Source organism: Oryx dammah, unplaced genomic scaffold (assembly GCF_014754425.2).
Source record: "Oryx dammah isolate SB20612 unplaced genomic scaffold, SCBI_Odam_1.1 HiC_scaffold_13, whole genome shotgun sequence".
Taxonomy (NCBI): Eukaryota; Metazoa; Chordata; class Mammalia; order Artiodactyla; family Bovidae; genus Oryx; species Oryx dammah.
Genome location: NW_024070197.1, coordinates 59,515,483 through 59,539,696, shown reverse-complemented (window position 1 = coordinate 59,539,696; position 24,214 = coordinate 59,515,483). Strand labels below are relative to the sequence as shown.

The following is a 24,214-nucleotide window of genomic DNA, read 5'->3' as shown; positions in this document are numbered from 1 at the left end:
GGATACATACGTCCCCTCCCTCTTGAACCACCCCCCCCACCCCACATCCCACCCCTCTCAGTCGTCACAGAGCACCAGCTTTGGGTTCCCTGCGTCATACAGCAAACTCACGCTGGCTATCTATCTCACATGTGGTAATGCATATGTTTCAATGCTTTTCTCTCAAATCATCCCACCCTCTCCTTCCCCTGCTGTGTCCAAAAGTCCGTTAATATTTTTCAGATTTTTTTAAATTGAACTTTTAATTTTGTACTGGAATGTGACCAAGTAACAGTGTTGTGATAGTTCCAGGTGGACAGCATAGGGACTCAGCCATGTTTCCATTCTCCCCCAAGCCCCCCTCCCATCCAGGCTGCCACATAACACTGAGCAGAGTCCCCTGTGGTATACAGTAGGTCCTTGTTGGTGATCCATTTTAAATACAGCAGTCTGTACATGTCCATCCCAAACTCCCTCTCTCTTCCCTCATTCCCGCTCCTCCGCAGCAACGCAAGTTCCTCTCTAAGTCTGTGGCTCTGCTTCTGTTTTGTAAACAAGTTCATCTGTAGCATGTCTTTTTAGATTCTACACATAAGGGCATCCATTCTAAATTCTGGTTGAGTGGGTAACCAGAACTTCAGCCAAGCTCGGTCCTAATTCCAGGACAGCTGTGTTAAAAATTGTCGTTTAACAAGCTGAACGTGTCTCAGGCATGTGCTAAGCCTGTTACACAGATGTGCCTGCTCCTCTGACCTTTCCAGGTGGCACAGTGGTAAGGAACCCGCCTGCCAAGCAGGAGCTGGAGGTTTGAACCGTGGGTTGGGAAGATCCCCTTGAGAAGGAAATGTCAACCCACTCCAGCAATCTCGCCTGGAGAATCCCATGGACAGAGGAGCCTGGAGGGCTACAGTCCATGGGGTTGCAAAGAGTTGGACACAAATGAGCAACTAATACAGCAACTGGCTCCTCAAATCGTTCATCTACTGTGCCCAAATTTTCTGGAATAAGATCTTGCTTTGAACTGCCAGTCCGTTGATAACAGTCGAATTGCAGAACCGCCCCCGACAAACAACTTCCTCACAATTATTGGCCCAGGATTCCCCACTGTCTGTGCTCTGCTTGAGGAGACCTCAACAGCCCTGGGATTAGGACCAAGCTGGTTGAAATCTGTTCACCTATCTTAACCTGAGACAGAGCTATCCAGTGTGGATCAATGAAGCCTTCCAGACTGATGTCAAGGATCCATGGCTTTCTCTAAGATTTCCATGTCAGCAACTTGAGTGCTCAGCGGGATGGACAAAAAGACTAATAGCAGAGTGGTCATGGAGTCAGGGACAGCTGAGTCTGACCCTAGCCTTATCACGTACAAGCACCATAACCCTGGACAGGTTCCTTTTCCTCTCTGAATCCCCATTTTCAGGTATAAAAGAGAAACGAAGTGTCCTACAAGTGATTTAAGGATTTAAGGCAGCTCTTTAGCCCGGTACCTGGCACAAAGTGGGAGGCAGGAACCACGCCGCTGTTACTGCTCACTGTTAGCTGCAGGGAAGGGAGGCAGAGGCTTGCTGTGAACTCTTACATCCTACAAGGGAAGGGGAATCAATTAGAAACAAGTACATGCAAATCTCCGTTTACTGCTGTTGCTGGGAGACTAGATTGTCTTGTTCATTTTATGTTCTGGGTCTGCAGGTAAATTGCAAAATCCTTTTTATTGAAAATTCACTCCGTCTTCCGCAAATGTTTATTGAGTCCATGCTGTTTGCCAGGCACGTGGGAGAAACCGAGGATAGATTAGATGCTGATCTTGCATTCACCTTGGGAGTTGGAGAAGGGAGGGTACAGATTTTCTATAAATATGAGGGAGAGCACTTTTCTGCTTAAGTACAGAATAGTGAGCATTATTTATTTTAGAAAATCACTGAGGATCTTGCAAGGGCCTCTCATTGCCTGAGTGAATTAATTAAGAGTTAAAAGAGGGGTGGGAGTGCTGCAAATAGAGGTGCACTGAACTTGTGTTTCCTACCCATCATGATTCATATAATAATAGAGATTGTACTATGACATATGTTACTTGTACATTGTGCTAATGATATGTGCATTTATATTATATATATGCATGCATGCTCAGTTGTGCCTGATTCTTTGCAACCTCCGGGACTGTAGCCCACAAGGCTCCTCAGTGCATGGTATTCTCCAGGCAAGAATACTGGAGCAGGTTGCCACGCCCTCCTCCAGGGTATGGTCCCAACCCAGGGGTCGAACTCGAATCTCTCCTGTCTCCTGCATTGTCAGGCAGATTTTTTACCACTAGCGGCGACTGGGAAGCTCATACATATATACATATATACATATAATACTAGGTATAGATTGTATAACATAATTATATATACACAGTTGTCCCTTGGTATCCACAGGACCACACCCCTCCCCCAACAGAAACCAAAATCCAAGGATGCTCAAGTCTTATATAAAATGGGATAGTGTTTGCATATAACCTCTGCACATCCTCCTTGTACTTTAAATCATCTCAAGATTACTTATAAGCCCTAATACAAGATAAATTCTATGTAAATAGTTGCCAGCATGTGGTAAATTCAAGTTTTATTTTCTGGAGCCTTCAGGAATTTATTTTTCCAGAATAATTGCAAATCACCAATTGCTGCCTCCACAGATGCAGAATCAGTATTACAGTCAGGGCTGACTGTAATTATGTTATATAATATATTTATGTATTATATATTACATTTAGTGCTCACAAATATTACATAATAATATAAATATGTAGGTACCCCAGTTACTTGTGTCACTTCATTTTATTACCACATGTATCTTTCTCTTTAAAATGGAAATGGTAAATTTCTGCTTGGGCCAGAGCCTAGAAATGCTGAATGTTAAATCCGTGCTTTATTCCTGCTCTGCAAAGCTGAAAAACAAAGAAATCTGCAAAGTGACAAGGGGCTTCCCCATTACGTCAAACCCCTGTTATTTCTTGTGCATCGATTCAGCACATTTTACCAAACACCTGCTCCGTGCCAGGCTCTGCCCTGGGCCCTGGGGTGTGGAGCCCACCAGGCACCGTCTCTGACCCCTTGAGGCGCGTGGACGGGTCAGCGAGCAGCCGCAGAACGCGGTGGTGGCTGCTGTCCTGGAGGACGTTCGTTGGTGGCCCTGCAGAGGGGAGAGGTTCTGCCTGGGTTGCTGGCGGGCGGGCAGCCTCAGAGCAAGCACTGTGAGCTGCAGAAGGGAGTGGACAGCCAGGTCGTGACAGGAGAGGGGAAGCATTCGGGAAACCGGCACTGTTGCAAACAGCATGCGGGGCTGCAGAGTAGCAGGAGACTGTGGACCTGCTCCCACTGCCCCTATGACCATCATAATACGGAGAAAACCGGCAACAGGCGTCCTAGTGGTAATGAGTGCAAATGCCTATTGAGCGCTTCCTGTGCTGAGCCTGTGGATGCTTTATGTCTTACAGCCCCGCGGCAGTCTTAGAATTTATATAGTATGCCACATGATGCATACAGTATAAAATGCAGAGGGGCGGACGGTTACTCAGGGTTGCTCCGCCGGGGAGCACAGCGCGTCACGTTCTGCCGCATCGTACCCTGGGGGCCTTGTCCCAGGCCCTGACCTCCGTGAACCTCAGCTCCTTCCTCAGTAAAAAAGAAGGTTGAAGGCTTGTTCCGAGAACGCCTTGGGATAGGGTCAGGACCACTGTCAGTGAGGGCGCCAGGGTGTGTAGCCAGGGAGCAGATACTGGCAAGGCGGAGGCCGTCTCTTAGTGAGGTGACTGGGTCAGATCCCGGGGGCTGGCCTTGTGCGGTCAAGTACAGGGTGTGCATTTCACCCGGAAGGCGGGACAGGCGTTGGGAAGCCTTGCAGCACACGAGGAAATGTTCAGCGGTGTGTGTGAGGAAAACCCCCCTTCACGGTGCGAAGTCCACGTGGAAACAGCCAGGCTGGTGAGAAGGGTGTTGGCGTAGCCCAGGGGAGGGAGCGGCAGTCACCCGAGGCGGTGAGTGGAAGCAGCGTCTGTGCCAGTCGGAAGAGGAGCTCAGCACGACTCCCAGCTTTCTGCCTTTAGCAATGCGTGGATGGTGCAGCTCCATCCACCGAGGCAGGAAATGCAGTGGGAGGAGTGTTTGGGGTTGAATCGTGTCCCCCTGCCCTTGTCCAGTTCATAAATTAAAATCCTAAACCCCAGCACCTCAAAATGTGCCCTTGTTTGGAGGCAGGATCTTCACAGAGGTCATCGAGTTACAATGAGGTCATGAGGGTAAGCCTTATACTCGCAAGACGGCTGTCCTTACAAGAAGGGGGTTTGTGGACACAGATTGGCACAGGGAGAGACCAGTGTGAGGAGACCCAGGGAGAAGACCAGCATTGCAAGCCGGGGAGGAAGGCCGGGTCTGCTCCCTCGCTCACGGTCATTAGAAGGAGCCAGCCCTGCTAACACTCTGAGTTCAGACCTCCAGCCTCAGAACCGTGAAACAGCAAAGTCCTGTTGGTTAAGCCGCCCAGCCTGTGGCATTTCGTGACGGCAGCCCTCGCAAGCTCATACAAGGAGTAACTCTTTTGGAGAGAGCCACGAGTTATGTTTTGGATCGCTTGAGTCTGACGTGTGGTTTCCGGAGAGCCGGGTGAAGCTGGTAAGATGTAGTTCAATACACAACCGTGGGGCTTGGTGGGCCTAGAGAGATGAAGGCGTATCAGGAGTCTGCCGCTGCAGCCTCTATTACACAGTGTGACGAGGCAGCATATAGTAGGAATCTGAAAAGGAGTTGAGTGGATAAATGTCAGGTTTGCTTAAGGCTTCCCTGGTGGCTCAGATGGTAAAGAATCTGCCTGCAGTGCAGGAGACCCGGGTTCGATCCCTGGGTTGGGAAGATCCCCTGGAGAAGGGAACGGCTACCCACCCCAGTATTCTGGCCTGGAGAATTCCGTGGACAGAGGAGCCTCGCAGGCTACGGTCCACAGGGCTGCAAAGAGTCGGACACTTTCACTCACTTGCTTAAGGACAGAAGGCAGGAGGGACTGCACAGCTATGAGCACCAGCTCTAAGCTCTCACCCCAGCGATACTAACAGTACCTGTTGGATTTTCAAGGATTGTCACATTGGTTGCTGACATTTACACTCTGAGCCCACAGGGTCACAGAGTCAGAGGCAACTGAAGCAACTCAGGACACAGGCACAGGAAGGATAATCCCTTTTTTGTTCTCTAAAATCAGGAGAGAAAGAAATGAACCAGACTTCCATGGTAGTAGAGTAATTAAGAATCCTCCTGCCAAGAAAAGAGAATCTGCCTGCAAATGCAGGGTACACGGCTTCGGTCCCTTGTTGGGGCAACGACGGGGAAACTAAGTGGCCCCGGGGCTACTGAGGCCGTGTGCCACAGCTACTGAGCCCGCACTCTAGAGCCCACGTGTGCAGCTACTGAGTGCTGCACGCCCGGGGGCCCATGCTCTGCACCCAGGGAGGCCGCCTCAATGAGAAACCCCCAAGCTGAGCTGGAGAGTAGCCCCCGCTTGCCACAGCTAGAGAAAGCCCAAACGCAGCCAAAAACAAATAAAATGTTTTAAAAAAGAAATTAACCAAAATACCAAAGCTATTCTTAGAGCAGAGAACTACAGCCCTTCCAGAGTCTCAGGTTCACGGCCATGTTCTGAAATGTTGACCTCCAAGCAAGCATGTCAGTAATGTGTCTATTTTAGACAGCAACTTAAAAGTCCACTTAGCGAGAAATGTCAAAATAAGTAGACAGCGTGGCATAATAGAAAATGGCAGTAGCTGGAAGTCAAGAGACTTCGCTTTGCATCTCAGGTCTGCTTCAGAAGAACTGGGTCACCTTAACCTTTCGGAGTCCCCTGTCCCTGCTCTGTAAAACAATGAGGAGGGGGTAACTGGATGAGCTTATAAATCTGACATTTTCTGATGCTCTCAATGTTGCCTTTCATTGCAAATGTTGGGAAGAATCATATTTCCACAAATTGACCTGCCAGCCTGATTGAGTCCACCAACATGAAAATGTAAATAAAGTGGGAGGCAGGAATTCATATCACAGATGCCTTTGGTGGAATAATTTCCCTCCTTAACAATTTCTGCCTCATGAAGATGGTTGATGGAACACTGGAAAAAGATAGTATTTGGTTTTAGGATGCATCTTAATTAGCAAATTGGGTTTTACCGGAAGGTTTGTGAATGCATGTGATCACAGTATTTTGTCCACTGACTCAAACTTCTGACCATACTGAAAAAGGACATGGCAAGATTACCCATTTCTAACTACTTTTGTGATCTCTCTTGAACCATTTGGTATTTAAACCTCACGTACTGGCTTTTTCTTCATATGGTTGGACATCTCAGCTCTGGGTGTAATAAGCCACTATGGGGTACGGATGATTAGCGGTGACTGAGCCCCACGTTTTGTACCAGGCGCTGACCTGTGTCACATGTTACCTCATTCCACAGCCCGGAGCAGAGGCTGTCAGCCACACCACACCTTCTCTGTACTCGGTGGGGTACAATTTGCTCACTTAGGGCTCCTAACTGGCTGTGGAAGCACATTTGGTCTCTAAGGACAAGCCAGACATGCCTAAGGGTCACTGCTGCAGAAGCAACCCTGAACCCGTATCAGATGGAAATTCGGTGGATAAATACTCCAGCTTCCTCACCACTTGGCTGGGCTAATCCAAGGTGTAACCTGCATTTGCTCCTGGAGTTCCTCAGGGGGACCCAGTTCCAGTTGCCATGGTGCCTGCTGACTTGATAACACACCCTTTACTGACTGCCTTCCATTTCTGTCCTGATATCCTGGGGTTTCCTGCAATCCTATTCCAGATAAAGGTTGTTGTTGCTTGTCGTTCAGTCACTAAGTCATGTCGGACTCTTTGTGACCCCACAGACTGCAGCACACCAGGCTCCCCTGTCCTTCACTGTCTTCCAGAGTTTGCTCAAAGCCATGTCCATTGAGTCAGTGATGCCATCCAGCCATCTCATCCTCTGTCGTCCCCTTCTCCTCCTTCTTCAGTATTTCCCAGCATCAGGGTCTTTTTCAGTGAGTCAACTCTGTGCATCAAGTGGCCAAAGTATTAGAGCTTCAGTAACAGTCCTTCCAGTGAATATTCAGGGTTGATTTGTTTATTGACTGCCTTCTATTTCTGTCTTGCTGCTGCTGCTGCTAAGTCGCTTCAGTCGTGTCTGCCTCTGTGCGACCCCATAGACGGCAGCCCACCAGGCTCCGCCGTCCCTGGGATTCTCCAGGAAAGAACACTGGAGTGGGTTGCCATTTCCTTCTCCAATGCATGAAAGTGAAAAGTGAAAGTGAAGTCACTGAGTCGTGTCCAACTCTCAGCAACCCCATGGACTGCAGCCCACCAGGCTCCTCCATCCATGGGAGTTTCCAGGCAAGAGTACTGGAGTGGGGTGCCATTGCCTTCTCCGATTTCTGTCTTAATACCCTGGTATTTCCTGTGATCCTATTCCAGATAAAGGACTTACTCTCAAAATCCTTGCCTCAGGGTCTGCTTCTGGGGAATCCAAACTAGGACATCCTCCAAGATCCCTAGGGTGTAGGTAATATTAGTGCTGATTTATAGATGGAGAACCTGAAGTCCAGAGGGTTAAATGATCATTGTTATGTCTTGGTACCAGGGTTTTGCTGGCTCTCCTTCCTCTGTACCAGTGGTTCTCAACTGGGGGAGATCGTGTTTCCCAGGGGCCATTTTTGAAATGTCTGGAGATATTTTTTTAATTCATTTATTCTTTACCTGAAAGGTAATTGCTCCACAATATTGGTTTCTGCCATCCATACACCAACGTGAATCAGCCATAGATATACATATGTCCCCTCCCTCTGAACCTCCCCCCCGCCTCCCACCCCATCCCAACCTTCCAGGTTGTTAGAGAGCCCCAGGCTGAGCTCCCCGAGTCACGCGGCAGACTCCCGCGGGCTCTGGTTCACATGTGGTAGAGCACATGTCCATGTATCCCCCTTCCTCCCTACCCCTGGGTCCATAGGTCTGTTCTCTGTGTCTGCATCTCCATTGCTGCCCTGCAAATAGGCTCAGCAGTGCCTCTTTCTAGATTTCATATATGTGTGTTAATATGCCATATTTGCTTTTCTCTTTCTGACTTACTTTGCTTTGTATAACAGGCCCTAGGTTCTTCCACCTCATTAGAACTGACTCAAATGTGCTCCTTCTTATGGCTGAGTAATGTTTCATTGTATATATGTACCACAGCTTCTTTATCCATTCATATGCTGATAGACATTTAGGGTGCTTCCATGTCCTAGCTATTGTAAATAGTGCTACAATGAACACTGCGGTACCTGTATCTTTTTCAGTTTGGTTTCCTCAGGGTATATGCCCGGTAGTGGGAATTGCTGGGTCCTATGGTAGTTTTGGGCTTCCCTGGTGGCTCAGAGGTTAAAGTATCTGCCTGGAATGAGGGAGACCCAGGTTCGATGCCTGGGTTGGGAAGACCCCCTGGAGAAGGAAATGGCACCCTACTCCAGTACTCTTGCCTGGAGAATCCCATGAGGAGGGAGGAGTCTGGTAGGCTACCGTCCATGGGGTCGCAAAGAGTTGGACACGACTGAGCGACTTCACTTCACTTCATGGTAGTTTTATTCCTAGTATTTTTAAGGAATCTCCATAGTGGCTGTGTCAATTTACACTCCCAACAACAGTGCAAGAGGGTTCCCTTTTCTCCACACCTTCTCCAGCATTTGTTTGTGGATTTTTTGATGATGGGCATTCTGACCAGTATAAGGTGGTATCTCGCTGTAGTTTTGATTTGCATCTGATAATGAGTGATGTTGACTGGAGATAGTTTTGGCTGTCACAGCTGGGGGCATGCTGCTGGTACTGTGTAGGTGGAGGCCAGGGATCCTGCTAAACATCTCACAATGCACAGTTCAGCCCCCTGCAACGAAGACCAATCCAGCCAAAAAAAAAAAAAGGTCAATAGCGCCAAGGCCGAGAAACCCTGCTTTTCTCCCAGCAAGACTAGGTGTTGGGGGGTAGCGCTCCTGTGTGACTTGTCTCTTATGTTTTACTTCTAGGGCCAAGCTGTGGCTCAGCTGTGCTCCACTGTCCCCAACGTGACTGTCTTTGGAACAGCTTCTACTTTCAAGCACGAAGCTATCAAGGACTCCGTGACCCACCTCTTCGACAGGAATGCAGACTATGTGCAGGAAGTGAAGAGGTAAGATGTTTGTTCAAAGAGCACCAGGATGGTCCTTGCACTTCTCTCTTAAAGAATTTCTCTCAGTCGTGTCTGACTCTCTGCGACCGCATGGACTGTATAGGTCCAGGTCTCCCGCATTGCAGGAAGATTCTTTACCAGCTGAGCCACCAGGGAACCCCAAGAATACTGGAGTTGGGTAGCCTATCCCTCCTCCAGGGGATCTTCCCAATCCAGGAATCAGACCGGGGTCTCCAGCATTGCAGGTGGATTCTTTACCAACTGAGCTATCAGGGAAGCCCCTTCTTAAAGAACAGGAGCATTCATTTAGAGGAGCGCTAATAATAGTCATCAGCTCAGTGGTAAAGAATCTGCCTGCCAACGCAGGAGACCCGGGTTCCATCCCTAGGTTGGGAAGATCCTCTGGAGAAGGGAACAGCAACCTATTCCAGTATTCTTGCCTGGGAAATCCCATGGACAGAGGAGCCTGGCAGGCTACAGTCCATGGGATTGCAGAGTCAGACACAACTTAGCAACTGAGCTTGCACGCGGAACATGCATATTACTAGCTCTGGGCTATTTCACGTGTAATTTGCTCATCTAAACCTCTCAACAACCTTATCATTATCCTCATTTTGGAGATAAACCCAAGGAACTGAAAAGTTAAGTAACTCACCAAGCTGAATTGTGAGAGCTGCTACAACAGGACCTTAACACAGAGAAGTTTATTTCTCATTCATTCACATAACAGCCCCAGGGGATGTGGACTCCAACCTGGGTGTGACTGAGAGCCACCAAAGGACCACCGTGGTGACAAATGGGACATGGGTTTGGAACTGTCACTGGTGCTGCAGGTAGAATGAATGGGAGACGGAAGTCTGAAGGCAGAGGCGTCAGTCTGCTGGCTGTTGCCGTCTCCACGGGGGAGACTTTGGTTTATAACCGGATCCAAATCCTACCTATGATCCTGAAGCCGTTGATCACGGCCATGTGCACGCCAACACAGGGAATCAGATGGCACACTCAGCTGCTGCCACACGTGCAGGTCATCTGTGGGCCTCCCCCTGCTGATTCTCAGCATTCAAGGCTGATTCCCAGGCTCTGCTCCACTCGCAGCCCCTGGGGGGATGCAGCCAGGTCCCAGAGCCGTATTTTCAGTCTCCAGCACAAAATCGTAAGCTACAAAAGATTAGGTTGTCTAGCTAGCATCATAACAAAGAAACCACTTTCTCCACATCCCTGATTAAGATGAAAAATTGAAGGGCTGCAAGACAGGAGATCTGGTTGCTTGAAGTGATAGATTTGGACCAGATTAGGTGAAACTTGGTAAGTTTCTTGGAAAGGAAAGCCTTCTGATGGTCTGAGTTCCCCGATTTGTTTTTAGATTTTGAATGGGGAGATCTACATGCTATTTAAGGTTGCCCCCGTATTTCCCATGAGGTGTGAAAACAGAGCTTAAAAGCTAGATACTAGAAATTCACCATCCATTTCTCATATGTCCAGAGATCACAGGCATTTTGTAAAAAATTTAAGTATAGATGATTATATTTTCTAGTATAGGTTATTACAGGATATTGAATAGAGTTCCCTGTGCTATACGGTAAATCCTTGTTGCTTATTATTTTATGTATAGTAGTCTGAAAGACTTTCAGAATATATTTTTGCCTACTCTTATACCCCTTGGGTGGTTCTTTATTCCTTTTTTTCTCTTTGGCTCGCCGGGTCTTCGATGCTGCCGCTCGCAGGCTTTATCTAGCTGCAGCGAGAGGGAGTGGTGCGCTCTGGTTGTGGCTCTCGGGCGTCTCGTTGTGGTGACTTCTCTTGTGGAGCACAGGCTTTGGGTCAAAGCACAGGCCTCAGGAGTTGCAGCACTCAGGCACAGTGGTTGTGGCACATGAGCTTAGCTGCTCTGTGGAATCTAGGATCTTCTCGGACCAGGAATTGAACCCGAGTCTCCTGCTTTGGCAGGTGGATTCTTTACTGAGTAGCCACCATGGAAGTTCCTTCCTTTCTTTAACTTGCATCTTTCAAGCTGTGATCTGATCCCTTCCGTCCTCTTTTCTTTCATCCTCTGAAGTGATGTTTTTGCAAGCATCCTTTTCTCTGTTCCTGCCCTGACCAACTTAACTTAGTAAGTACCAAGTATCTGTGGTGGGCCAGGTACTCGGCTAGGGCAGCAGATCCAGCAGAAACCACCCTGAGAATCACTGTCTTCAAGGAGCTTAGAGTCTCAGTGGGGAAGACAGGACAAAAGGTATTGAGAGGTTCAATGCTTCACACTTCTGGTGTGCACTCTGGCGGAGAAATGCACGGTGCTAGTGAAATAAGCGCAGGCACAGGGGGAAATCCGATGTGTCATCCACCAAAGGGTGAGATGTGGGCTGAGAGCTGAGGAATGCGGGTCAGGCCAAAGCAAGAGCATTTGTGACCAAGGGGAGTGGCGTGTGCTAAGGCCCAGGGTCAGGAAAGACTTGGTCAGTTCCAGAATCTGCAAGGAGACCAGTGCGGCTGGAGGATGTGGTCAGAGGATTTGGGAGGGAGTAGCAGAAGAGAAGCAGGGGATGGCAGCTCTTCTGAAGAGGTGACAGTCCATACCAGGGAGCCTCTGTGGTCCCCACACCCCAGGAGCTGCACCATCCCCTCATCCCCTCAGTGCACGTGACCTGCTCCCATTAGCCCAGAATCGACGATTTCTGCTGATGTCAGAAAAGGGGAAGATAACAGCATCTGAGAGTATCTCCTCCAACCACCATCCTGCAAACATGACCTCCAACACGTCCTTGGGTTTTTAAGTAGAGATCCTAGGATTAGCCTAAAAATGATTTGAGAAGTCACAGGTACATTTAAACTCTCTGTCGCACGAATCCTACCCTCAGGAAATAATCCTGAAGAAGATAAAAGCCACAGGTCCATATTGCCTGTTGCAGAGCCAAGCACTGCTTCTGCCTCGCTGTAGGCACCCAGGATGGACCGCCAGGGTGAATTACAGCACCGTCTGTAATAGTGAAAATTCAGAACCAGCCCCCATCAACAACAGAAGGGAAATGGCTCGGTAGATTACACTACACCCACACAATTCAGTATTATGCAGCCCCTAAAAAAAAATGCTAGTTATGAAGACTCTGTCAGAAAATGAAAAAAATATCCATAGTAGCATATTGAGTGAAAAAAGCAGTATGCCAAATTCCAGCTACACTGTGATCACAGCTTTGTATAAATCCTTGGTGTGTAAGGACATAAAATGAAAGGGGAAAAAAAATCCACCCACTAAGATGCAACAGGAGTGGAATGCAGAGTGACTTTTCTTTCTTTTCTGATCCATGGATATTGTTTGTTATACAATGTTGTGTATAATCAACTAGAAAAAATAATAGCGTAAAATTTCTTGGGACGGAAGTTCTTTTATCAACCAGTCCGTCAGTCTGCTTCTTTTGAACATGTCTACAGCCTAGAACCAGACATTTTAAAGGGAATAGGGGGAAAATATTCATAATACAGACCTAGCCTTTATGTCTCTCCTCCTCCTCTTATCAGGAGGAGAGAGATGAGTATGCTCTTTGTTTCAGGAGATGAAACAAAGTGGAAGAGTTCGAAGCTTTGAATTATGTGCATCTGACTGTAAGGGCTTTAAAAATAAAGAGGAGAGAAAAAAGACCAGAGGAGCACAGAGGTGGACAAGCCCCCACGTGGGAGCTCGAAGCCTGGGAAGTCTCTTAGTCCGTAGAGAGAGGCAGGGAGTGAGTCCCACATCACGTCTGCGTCAGTCCTCTCGCTCTTTTGAACACCTTAGTGAGACCACTTGATGTGTACCCAGCAAGATGGAAATTCCACATCTTACAGATAAAGAAACTGAGGCCAAGTGGAAGTTAACCAAAGCCTAGCCAGCAGGAGAGAGCAGAGAGAAAACAATAGAGAAAGGGTTCCTTCCTAGACGTGGTTCTGCTAAGTGCAGGTGGGAGGCATCGGCAGTGAACTCCTACTAAGCAGCCTACTGTGTGCCAGGCACACTGAAATCGCCTCATCCCTGTGTCATGAGTTCAGAGGTGATGGTTAAAGCCGTGGCATGGATGAGTTCTCAGAGAAAAGGGGATTCTGAACGAAAAGACGTGCAGGAGAGCCCAGGACCCAGCTGGAAATGGAAGTTACGATGATAAAGGGGAATTGATTTCTTGATTGACAAAGTCGAAGGGCCGCTTACCCAGTAATGACTCAATGGCAAAGGCCACCACTCAGGAGAAATCCTCCACTGATCCGAGTGGGCGAGAAGCAAAGAGGCGTCAGTTTCAGGAAAGGAGCAAGGGACTGGGGACCAAGGACAGACAGACAGGAAAATCTCGGATCAGCAATCCCCAAATATCTTGCTGCTGAATTTGGCACAGAGAATCTCTGAGCTGGGGCTATTTCTGTTTGCTTCTTAAGTCTGCAGAGACTTATGACAGCAGGAGAAAGCGGAGTAGGAAGTGCTGCTTTTGACTCTCTGCTGTCTCTGTGTTTGTGTAATTATGCAGGCAAGGTGGACATTCCCAGAAACTGGGGCCCTGGGGGCGGCTCAGAAATGAGGGTGGTCTCTGTGCCTCTGACGGGCTGCGTAGCTCTGCTTGTGATATTCATGATCGTTCCATTAAAAGATGCTGCTAGGTGCTTGTCAATGGAAGGATGAGCAAGGGAGGACTGACCCAAGCCTCCCTGGGAAAGAAAGTTGTTCAGTGTTAGTTGCTCAGTCATATCCGACGCTTTGTGACCCCGTGGACTGCAGGCTGCCAGGCTCCTCTGTCCGAGGGATTCTCCAGGCAAGAATGCTGGAGTGGGTTGTCATTCCCTTCTCCAGGGGATTTTCCCGACCCAGGAGCCGAACCTGGGTCTCCTGCATTGCAGGCAGATTCTTTACCGTTTGAGCCACCAGCGAAGTCCCTACTTGCAGGGCCTGAGCATTTTAACTAGACCCAGTGTTCAGTCTGATCCACTGATTGGGCTTCTCATGACTAAACAAGGGGAGGGAGTGCTTTTCCATTTTGCAGCTCTCACCTGAAGGAACACTGCTGGCCCTTAAAGGAGCAATGTCTGCTCGCAGGTTTGACTTCTATAACCAAACTGGGTCAGGGCCCCCAGGAATGACACCAGCCTGTACCCAGCTTCTCATCCACAGAATCCATCTTCTCTCGTCCCTTCACCCCACTGCACCACTGACCTTCAAAAGGATGTGATGACAGCAATGTGCAGCGAATTTGTGGTTTATTTCAACCTCTGTGCATTGCCCAACTCTCTGCTCAGCCTCCACTGGGAACTAGAAGCGGCAGGGGTAGTCACCCCGGGCTGGCCACAACCCCCCCGACGAAACCTACTCCATCTCTGGGGCTCTCACTTGGCATCCGGTTCAAACCAGGGCCCTCCTATTTCCCACAGTCAACTGACTCCACTGAGCCTCAGTTTCCTCATCCATCAAATGGGTGTAACAGTGGCCCTGAGTCTCAGGATTGACACGAGGCCTCATGAGATGAGACTTAGTGCTGTGCCTGGCACACAGTAGGTGCTCTTGAATGTGGGGCTTTAGGAGTAGCTAGAAAGTCAGGGTATCTAGGGTGGTGAGTCGGAGGTGAGGATGGGGAAGTGGGCAGAGCATATGGACAACGTGTTTCTGTGGGCGTGCCCTGCATTTCTGCAGAACCACAGTCCAGAGGCTAGAACTGCAGGCCGAGGCCAGGCAGCCAGTGCAAGGAACTGGGATGGGCAGAGGGGAAGTTGGGGACCCATGAGCAGAACGTGGATGTGAGGAGCCCCGGACAGGAAGTGGGGAGCAGAGGACAGGCAGGGCCAGCGGGGATGCCCCAGAAGGTGTGAACAGCCTTGTGTCCGGGAGGCCACTCCTGCACATGGGTGGCATCCTGCAGGCCGAGGGAAGGGTCTTGGGGAAGTGAAGTTCACGGGGAGGACTTGGTCCAGGAGGGTGGGCTAGGAGAGGCAGGGCAGGCTCTCACTTGCACGGGAGGGAGCAAAACTGACCGGTGGACGTGAGAAAGGAAGGTGCGCAGCTCCCCAGCAGGCGGCTCAGCCCGGCCTCAGCAGCGTCTGTGCCGCCTCCCGCAGCCTCTCCAGCCCCGCTGGGCAGCAGGCTCCCTCCCTTTTTTTTATTTTTTAACATTCTAAACAGCTTTATTTCAATTAGTGTACAAACCAGAAGAAAAGAACATTTACCAAGGAAAGTTTGTAACCACTTTTTTCTATTATTACACACCATGAAAAATTCATCTTATAGTGGTTCAGACTTAGTACTTATTTACGTACACATTTGTTTCATGCACGTATAAACTTCTGCATGTTTATATAAACTCACACACCCTCACTCACATATTTTAAAAATAGGTAAATGGAAATACAAGTTTGATGAAATGAAATGCCCTTACTACAACTTGTTATTTTTTTTTAAAGTCCCAATCTCCTCATTTATTCCTCCCCCAACCTTTCCCCTTTGATAGCCATAGTTTGTTTAATAAGTCAGTGAGTCTGTTTCTGTTTGTAAATACATCCATTTGTACCATTTTTTAAAATCCCACATGTAAGTGACATCATACGATATTTGTCTTTCTCTGCTGACTTACTTCAGTTGGTATGATAATTTCTAGGTCCATCCACGTTGCTGCAAATGGTGTTATTTCATTCTTTTCCATGACGGAGCAACATTGCATTGTGTGTCTGTTTGTGTATACAACATCCTCTTTATCCGTTCCTCTGTCAGCCAGTGGACATTTAGGTTGCTTCCATGTCTTGGCTATCGTAAATAGCGCTGCAATCAACATTGGGATGCAGGTATCTTTTTGAATTGTGTTTTTTCCAGATACATGCTCAGGAGTGGAATTGCTGATCATATGGTGGTTCTATTTTTAGTTTTCTAAGAAACCTCCATATTGTTTTTCTGCAGTGGCTGCCTAATTTTCAATGCCACCAAAAGTATAGGAGGGCTCCCTTTTTTCCACACCCTCTGCAGAGTTTATTGTTTGTAGACTTTTTGATGATGACCATTCTGACTGCTCTGAGGTGATACCTCATTGTAGTTTTGATTTGCATTTCTCTGATAATTAGCAACATTGAGCATTTTTTTTCACATGAAGCAATCAGTTTTGATCATTATGGAGAGTTAATTTTTTTAAGATTTTAAAAAATGAATTGATTTATTTTAATTGGAGGCTAAATACTTTACAATATTGTGGTGGTTTTTGCCATACATTGACATGAATCAGCCATGGGTGCACATGTGTCCCTCATCCTGAACGCCCCTCCCACCTCCCTCCCCCTCCCATCCTCAGGGTCATCCCAGTGCACCGGCCCTGAGCGCCCTGTCTCATGCTGTTCCCTCTGCCTGGGACCCTGGACCACCTCTCTTCACCCACATAGCTGCTCCACCTACCACTTGTCACTTCTCCAGGGACGTCTCTGGCAGCCCTCATCAAGCAGACCCTCAGTGTAGACGGTCTCATGGCACCTTTGTGGCACTGGACCCCATTCGATTTCAATTTAATTTTTATGTGTATAATTATTGATTCATATCTGCCTAAAGTAAGCTCCAAAAAAGGGGGAGAAATCAAATCTATTCGGGTTCACCACGACATCCCCCATGCCTAGGGCAGTACCAGTGCTCAATATTCAATGAACAAATTAATTACTAATTAAACAGTAAACCAGGGGCTTCCACAGTGTGGAACTGAAATCAGCAGCAGCAGCTGGGAACTTCTTAGAAATGCAAATACTTGGGCCCCACCTCAGACCAAGTGAATCCTAGACCTGGGGCGGGGGGGCTGGGGGTGGGGGGTGGGGGGGATCGAAATCTGTGTCTTAAGGAGCCCCCAGGGAGATTCTGACACACTGAGGTTTGAGATCCACTGGCCTAATTTTCTCAATTCAGTTCAGTCGTTCAGTTGTCTCTGACTCTTTGTGACCCCATGGACTGCAGCACGCCAGGCCTGCCTGTCCATCGCCAACTCCTGGAGTTTACTCAAACTCATGTCCATTGAGTCAGTGATGACATCCAGCCATCTCATCCTCTGTCGTCCCCTTCTCCTCTTTCCCAGCATCAGGGTCTTTTCCAATGAGGCAGCTCTTCGCATCAGGTTGCCAAAGTATCAGAGTTTCAACTTCAACATCAGTCCTTCCAGTGAACACTCAGGACTGATCTCCTTTAGGATGGAGTGGTTGGATCTCCTTGCAGTCCAAGGGACTCTCAAGAGTCTTCTCCAACACCACAGTTCAAAAGCATCAGTTGCTAATTTACAGATGGAACTTGAACGGACACACCCATGAGATAAGCCCTCTATTGTGTAGAAAGCAAAGCTGATCACCTTGGAAGGGCCTCTAATGGGCTGGGTTTTGGACAAGGCCTGAGGGCTTTTAAAGGGTGCACTCTTGTTAAGACTCAGCTCTTGTGGGCATGAGGTCACCTTCGCATCTGAACCCTGAAGGTGCCTGTGTAATTTCCTAGTTGGTGACTGTGGACACAGCTAGTGACATCAGCTAGTGGGGGTGGGGGTAGAAAAACTGAGTGATGTGCTAAGACCAGATAGCCCTTGCAAACTCACAAACCTGAGGAAATGCCTTTCTTGTCTGACCAGAGCAGGGTCCTGCCACAACTGGTAACTCCATGGGCAAGAATATTTTCCCTACACATCTCCAGAGAGTTCCAGTCCTACAGTCCCTCCTGCATAATCTCTTTTAACCCAGGAAGCCCAGTGTTTATTAAGTGCACGAAGTGAATTGCCAAATGTTAAATAAATAAACAGATGAAGGAATCTTCCTAATAGAGGATGGATGTGGATTCCCTCTATGCTGGAACCCTCCATCACTGTAGGAAGATCTCCTCTATTTAACCCTCTTCCTCTGAGAGTATATTTATAAGTTGAACCTGGAGATTGGACAAACAGAAGTTTGCAAGTTAAATTAGTGTGCCTTTATAGATTCACTGAGGAGGGAGGCGGAGAAGGAAAAAGGCAAACCCTGCTAGACTGGAAGCCCCATGAAGACAGGGAACTTGCTGGTTGTACCACTCTGTCTTCAGCACCTTGGACAGAGTCGGGCACGCAACCCAAGCTCCACAAATATGAGTTGTTGACTGACTTCCAGAGTGACTGTTGTGGTTGGCAATGGGCCAAGCATCACATTTGTCATCTCACTTCATTCCTAGCACAAAAAGACATGCTAGGTCCACTTTCCAAAGGAGAAAGCTGAGGCTCAGAGATGTTGAGTGAGATGGCTAGACAGACTGTGACCTTCCATGCTGGCACCACCAGCTGGGTTCTTAGCATCCTTCAGCTTGGTGAAATTCTTCGAGATGGACTCAGGAGGATACCTCTGCCTCCAAGGCCTCTGCTGTACGTTTTGATGCTCTCAGAGCTCTCTGTGTTCCTGAGAGTCAACAGTATGACATGGGAGGGGAGAGGGACTGACAGTTTGTTCCCTGACAGGTTACAGTATTTTACTTTGTGGTCTCGCCACTTAGAATCTCTGCGGAAGGAGTGGACATTGTTTTGGATTGCCTCTGTGGGGACAACACCGGGAAAGGCCTCAGCCTTCTCAAGCCACTGGGGACCTACATTTTATACGGTGAGTGATCAGCAGAAGCGGGGGGCAGGGAGTGCTTGCAAAAGCTCTGAAAGATGAGATGTGCTGATATGTTGGCAGAATAAGACGGGGGTGCTCTCAACTTTTTCATGTTTTCTATAATATTGCTATCTCCGTTCATTGTTTTCTATTATAAAAGTGCCTACTGCACTGTTATCCTATGAACATGTCTCATTCTAGAAGAAATAAAGCAAGGCCAAGCCAAGGTAGTGATGAGATGGAACCTGACCACAGTAGGTGGCACAGGAGGGAAATACTAATAGCTTCAAAGGAAGTTCCAAAAATGAAGCAATAAAGGACCCACAGGAGAATGGAGAGGACTGGATAGCATGCAGGTGGGGTTGGGGGTGGGGATAAATGGGAAGATCTTCATTACTGAAGATGAAGTTGCAAAGTACAGAATTTCCTTCCTCTAAACTACTCCTGTACATCCCAATCAAGACAGAAGCTCCGAAGTGATGAAGTCCACGTCTGCCTCTACATTCACTTATATGCTCTTGGGTCTGGGGGATTTATGAAGGACATCTGGGAGAGGTTTCCTCCAGCAGAATGAGACCCAAGAGCCTCCTCTTTCTCTTTTCTCCCTCTTCTTCTTCCTCGCCTCCTTGTCTTCCTCCTCCAACACCACCTCCTCTGTCTCCTCCTTCCCCTTCCCCTTCTTCTCTTTGTTATAGGCATAGAAAACAATTTAAACATTAGTCTCCACAAAGGAAAAAAAAAAACATATCTGAAGCCAGATGTCACATTCCAAAGCCAGATGATCTTAGGGTTCTCCAGTGTGAGATTTTTGGCACTCTGTCCCATGGGAATAGAGTAGAAAATTGAGCCTTAGTTCTGTATAACTCAGGAAAAAAATACTGAATTCTGTACTATTTGCTGAGAAGTTTATAAAAGAGATCTGTGAGAGGTATAAGAGGTCAAGCATCATTTTGTCATCATCAGATCACTGTGACAGAAAGAGAAGGAAGAAGCTTTCATTGCTGGAGTATTCTGGCATTATTAGTAGTGGCCATGTATTAATAGCTGAAAGTTTTCGGAGGCGGATGCATAACTTTTAAATTATTACTATTGATAAGAGAAGCTAAGAATGTCAGTGCACAGTATATGGACATTGGCTGTGACTGACATGTGAGTCAAATGCAGATGAACACTTTATCCATCCTTGCTCACATCCTAGTTCTGTTTATTGCCTTAGTTTCACGATGTCATTCTGGTGTAACAGAGCTTGATCGTATCACAAGTATCTAATTCATTATATCAGTTACTTGACTACTAAGTAATCAAAGCCTAGTGCTGTGATGTTTGTATCCCATCAAAGCCATGCCATAAAAGGGGAAGCAAGTTCACCAATGCCAAAGAAGTGAGTTTAAGATAGACATTGGTTTTTTCATTTACCGGTCCTCTGAGAAGATCTTAGTCCCAAATCTGTGGGGACAAAGCAGAGGAGTTGTTGAAGAGGCACCAATATTGTATAGTATCTCTCACCCTCCACCCAACCCAGAACCCAGGTGGGGGGTCTTTTCTTTCTGCACGAGCATCTTAGGGAAGCTTCCCTAACTCAGCTTCCTGTCTTCCCTCTGAATATCACTTGTTCTCACTAGCAAAGCTCGGTTACCTACACCTTTGGTCCCAAATGGTTTTCTCCTTTCTGCCCAGACCTCTTTGGAGGTAACATATGAGGCACACCATTTCCTTGGCTTCCGAGCCTGTTTCACCCTCACCTGTTGCTCTGTACCCTATATTTCCATCCATCTAAATTCTAGCCCAGCCCCGCCTCTCCCCACCACTTAACATGCCCAGTCAATGTCATCTCCCCAAGCCTCTCACTCACCAAGGAATCAAATTAAAACCATAAAGGAAGCTCACAAATGAGTTCATTTTTCAGTCTCCAAGAACAGAGCCAGCAAGACATTTTGGCAGCCCATCACTTTATTAGAACGTTGGCTTAAATCACATTTTTGCGACATGACCAATTTTCCCAAGTGATGAAACGGTCTCCTTGAGAAATGTTACTTCCTCTTTGATCCAGTGATACTTAGTTAAAATTGTCAACTTGACACCACCCACCCCCTCCATTTCCCTCACTTTTCCAAGGCTGAATTAAATTTCTTTTCAAGCTCTTGACAGTTCGGGGCCAAACAACTGCCATTCTTCCCTGTGAACCAAGAGATTGATTTTCATGAGCTTGACTTAGGAGTCTTCCCTTTGCAGGTTCATCCAACATGGTGACTGGAGAGACCAAGAGCTTCTTCAGCTTTGCAAAATCAGTAAGTATCCGTGCGTCTAACGTACGAGGGTGGTGCGGTGCTTGGCGTGCTGTAAGCTCTTCTAAGGACATGGACCTGATAGCTAACTCTTGTTCGTCTTTCATCTGCATCATTCATTTGCCAGACAGCCTGTGTTCCCACCCTGCTCATTACACACCATCAGGACTGACTTAGGGCGCTTTTGTTCAAATGAAGCAGAGAGGTGAGAGAGTCAGAGAAACTCCAGAAAGCTTTGTTTTTTATTTCAACAGAGATTGTTGGTGTTCTTAATCACTGGTCAAGAATAAACCTAGCATTTGTGAAGTTTGTTTGGTCCATGGAGAGGCCAGGCTTTCAGTTTGGCTTCTTTCTAATCGGGTCTCCAGGACTGCCTGACATCTCTCCGTATCCTTATTCTACTGGCTTGGATATACAATGGGACCTCAAATTTTCGCAAGCTCCTGGGGCAGTATTTTAATAGGGGCAAGTGCTTGAACCACTAGCTTAGATGCTCATGTTCTGAATACAATGGATACTGTGTTTGCAATTGAGAAGCCACGTTCTGTCCGGGCACATTCACTGCTTCTCGAACCTATTCAGGTCTGCATTCCCGCCTAGGGCTACAGTTGCTAGAATTAAACTAATTTGGACTTGAACCTGCATTTTTACCCCCACACCCACAACAAGGAGTTGCAGCGTCTCATCAGAGCTTGCCTTCATCCTCTCTCCTCTACCCTCCCCAGCAGCCAGTGAGGTGCTGATGGACTCACTCGCTTTGTGAGCATCTTCTGAGCACCTGCTGTTTGTGGCACTGTGCCAAGCACTGGGTACCGCAATGAATTAGGCTGGTGCACTTGATGTCCTTGGGAGGGAGGGAGACAAGCTGATATAAGTAACACATATTAATAAGATCCTTGTCAGAACATCTCTGAAAGGGGTGAAGATAGGGTGTTGCAACAGAAAAGAGCAGGATGGGGTGGAGGCATTATGAATAGGGCAGTCAGACAAAGCCGGGGCAAGGGGTTTAGAATTTACTCTCAGCATGACATTGTGGAAGTATCCAGATGCCCTCAAAGTGCCAACTCTGATTGCCAAAGGCTTTATCCTCAAATGCCCCCTGATTCTGGGATGATCAATACTTCCTGCCCGGAGGGTGGAATGAAAGGGCCTCTGCTTGCATTTGAACTTCAAAGTTCAGGTCAAGGATTTCGCAGCCCCGGGATAAACAGGGGAGCAAGAATGGAGCCAAATGAAGGATGCTGTCTGGATCCTGTCCCCTGAAGACAGGCTTTGTGTCCCTGGCAGCTGTTTCATTGCTGTGGCTGTAATTAATGTGATGCTGACGGCCTGCTGTGGGGAACCAAATTGCTCTGAAATTACATACGATTGTAAGAAGTGTTTTCCCTTTGTCCCCTACATGCACAATCACAACACACAGTTTTAATGAAATAATTGCAGTGTGCCCAGGTTCGATGAAGGCGCTTGTAAAAACAGCCAGGATGGAGGGTAAGATTCTCCTGCCCAGAACAAGGCTTCTGATTACCAGAAGACTTTATAGTTGGAGGTCAAGAACAAAGTTGGTTCCCTTTCAGAGGCCGGGTTCAATATTAGTTGGTCGGTTAGAAGCAAATTGAAGGTAGGGCATGCTGAGGCAGTGAAATGATGGCTTTATTCTGGAAGGTTCTAGAAAGGCATTTTCTTTTGTACATTGGAGAAAAGCTTAGAAATCGAAGGCATAGTTGGATTCATACAGGAATTTCTCACGCAGCTATCCTACTGATGTTCCCACTTAAAACTCTTACAGAGTTTGTGTTCACATGCCATTTGTTTTTAGATCATAAGGGTATTGATAATAACAATTAAAGTCAACATTTCAAGAGCAGTCTGACTCCAGATTCAAAACTCTTACTCAGTCAATCCAAAATCTCTCTCCAACTGCTGATGATAAAAAGATTTCATACTTATAGGCCACATCCTATGTGCCAGATGCTGAGTTAAGTCGTTTGTATGTATTAACACATTTATTCCATGACGACTCTGCGAGGTGTGGTAGGGACACTGAACAGAAACAGGTTGAGCTATTTGCTTACAGTTGCACACCTAGTAAGTGACAGAACTGGGATTCAAAACCAGGCGTTTGACTCTGGAACTCACTTAACCATGACTGGGCAGCAATTATAGGTTCAGTGAGCTTTCATTTCACAAACACTGCTGGAAGCACCAAGTATTCACCATGAATCAAGTTATTAATCATTTCTCTGCCTCCGCCTCTGTGGCAAGCAGCCCAGGCCAAATACACATCTCTTCTAGAGCCGGCCCTGGAGCCCCTGGGGACTGGATTTTGGTGAAAATGTTGGGCATGAACCTTACCCCTGTTGACAACCTTTCTTAGACTTATTTTCCAACCATCTCATGTCCCCACTTTTAAAAGCCAAGGTATTTTACTTTTTTGAGCTTCCTCAATCCTGGAAGGAGGCAGGATGTAAACGACACAAACCATAACATAAATGTTAAATTATAAATGTTCCTAAGTGTCCATCACATGGCTCTTTGCCTTCTGTATTAAACTAGTAACCATTTTAATCTCTTAGAGTCCTCCGGAAACTGGAACTTCAAATTTCTAAAGTCTAACAAGAACCAAAGGGGACATAATCAAGACAGAGAAAAGCAATTGGATAAATATTTCTGTGGTTTGTTAATGGGTTATCTACTTATTTTTCCTACTTATGGCTTCCCTGATAGCTCAGCTGGTAAAGAATCCACGTGCAATGCAGGAGTCCCTGGTTAAATCCCTGGGACGGGAAGATCTGCTGGAGAAGGGATAGGCTACCCACTCCAGTATTCTGGCCTGGAGAATTCCATGGACTGTATAGTTCATGGGTTTGCAAAGAGTCAGACATGACTGAGTAACTTTCACTTTCACTCACTTATTTTTCATGTCTACAGTGGAAGACGGGAGACAGGAAATAAGGCAGCTGTGCTTGTCAGGTGTGGGTTTCCCACTTAGGACCTTAGTGCTAGTGACATTTGCGGATGGACAGTTTTGTCTCAAGGGCCTGCCCTGTGTATTGCAGGATTTTAGAAACATCCCTGGCTTTTTCTCAATTCCCAGGTGGTGCAGTGGGAAAGAATCCACCTGCCAATGCAGGAGATGCAAGAGATGGGTTTTACCCCTGGGTTAGGAAGACCCCTGGAGTAG

At 47.3% G+C, this 24,214-nt stretch overlaps 1 protein-coding gene across 1 annotated transcript in view; it reads left to right on the top strand.

Moving 5' to 3' along the window:
- VAT1L (vesicle amine transport 1 like) overlaps positions 1–24,214 on the top strand; it is a 206,753-nt gene that overhangs the window by 69,926 nt on the left and 112,613 nt on the right. Inside the window, exons 4-6 of the mRNA XM_040253483.1 lie at positions 9,042–9,184; positions 18,648–18,751; positions 20,981–21,036. Coding sequence (XP_040109417.1) covers positions 9,042–9,184; positions 18,648–18,751; positions 20,981–21,036 — 303 coding nt within the window. The remainder of the gene's footprint in view (positions 1–9,041; positions 9,185–18,647; positions 18,752–20,980; positions 21,037–24,214) is intronic.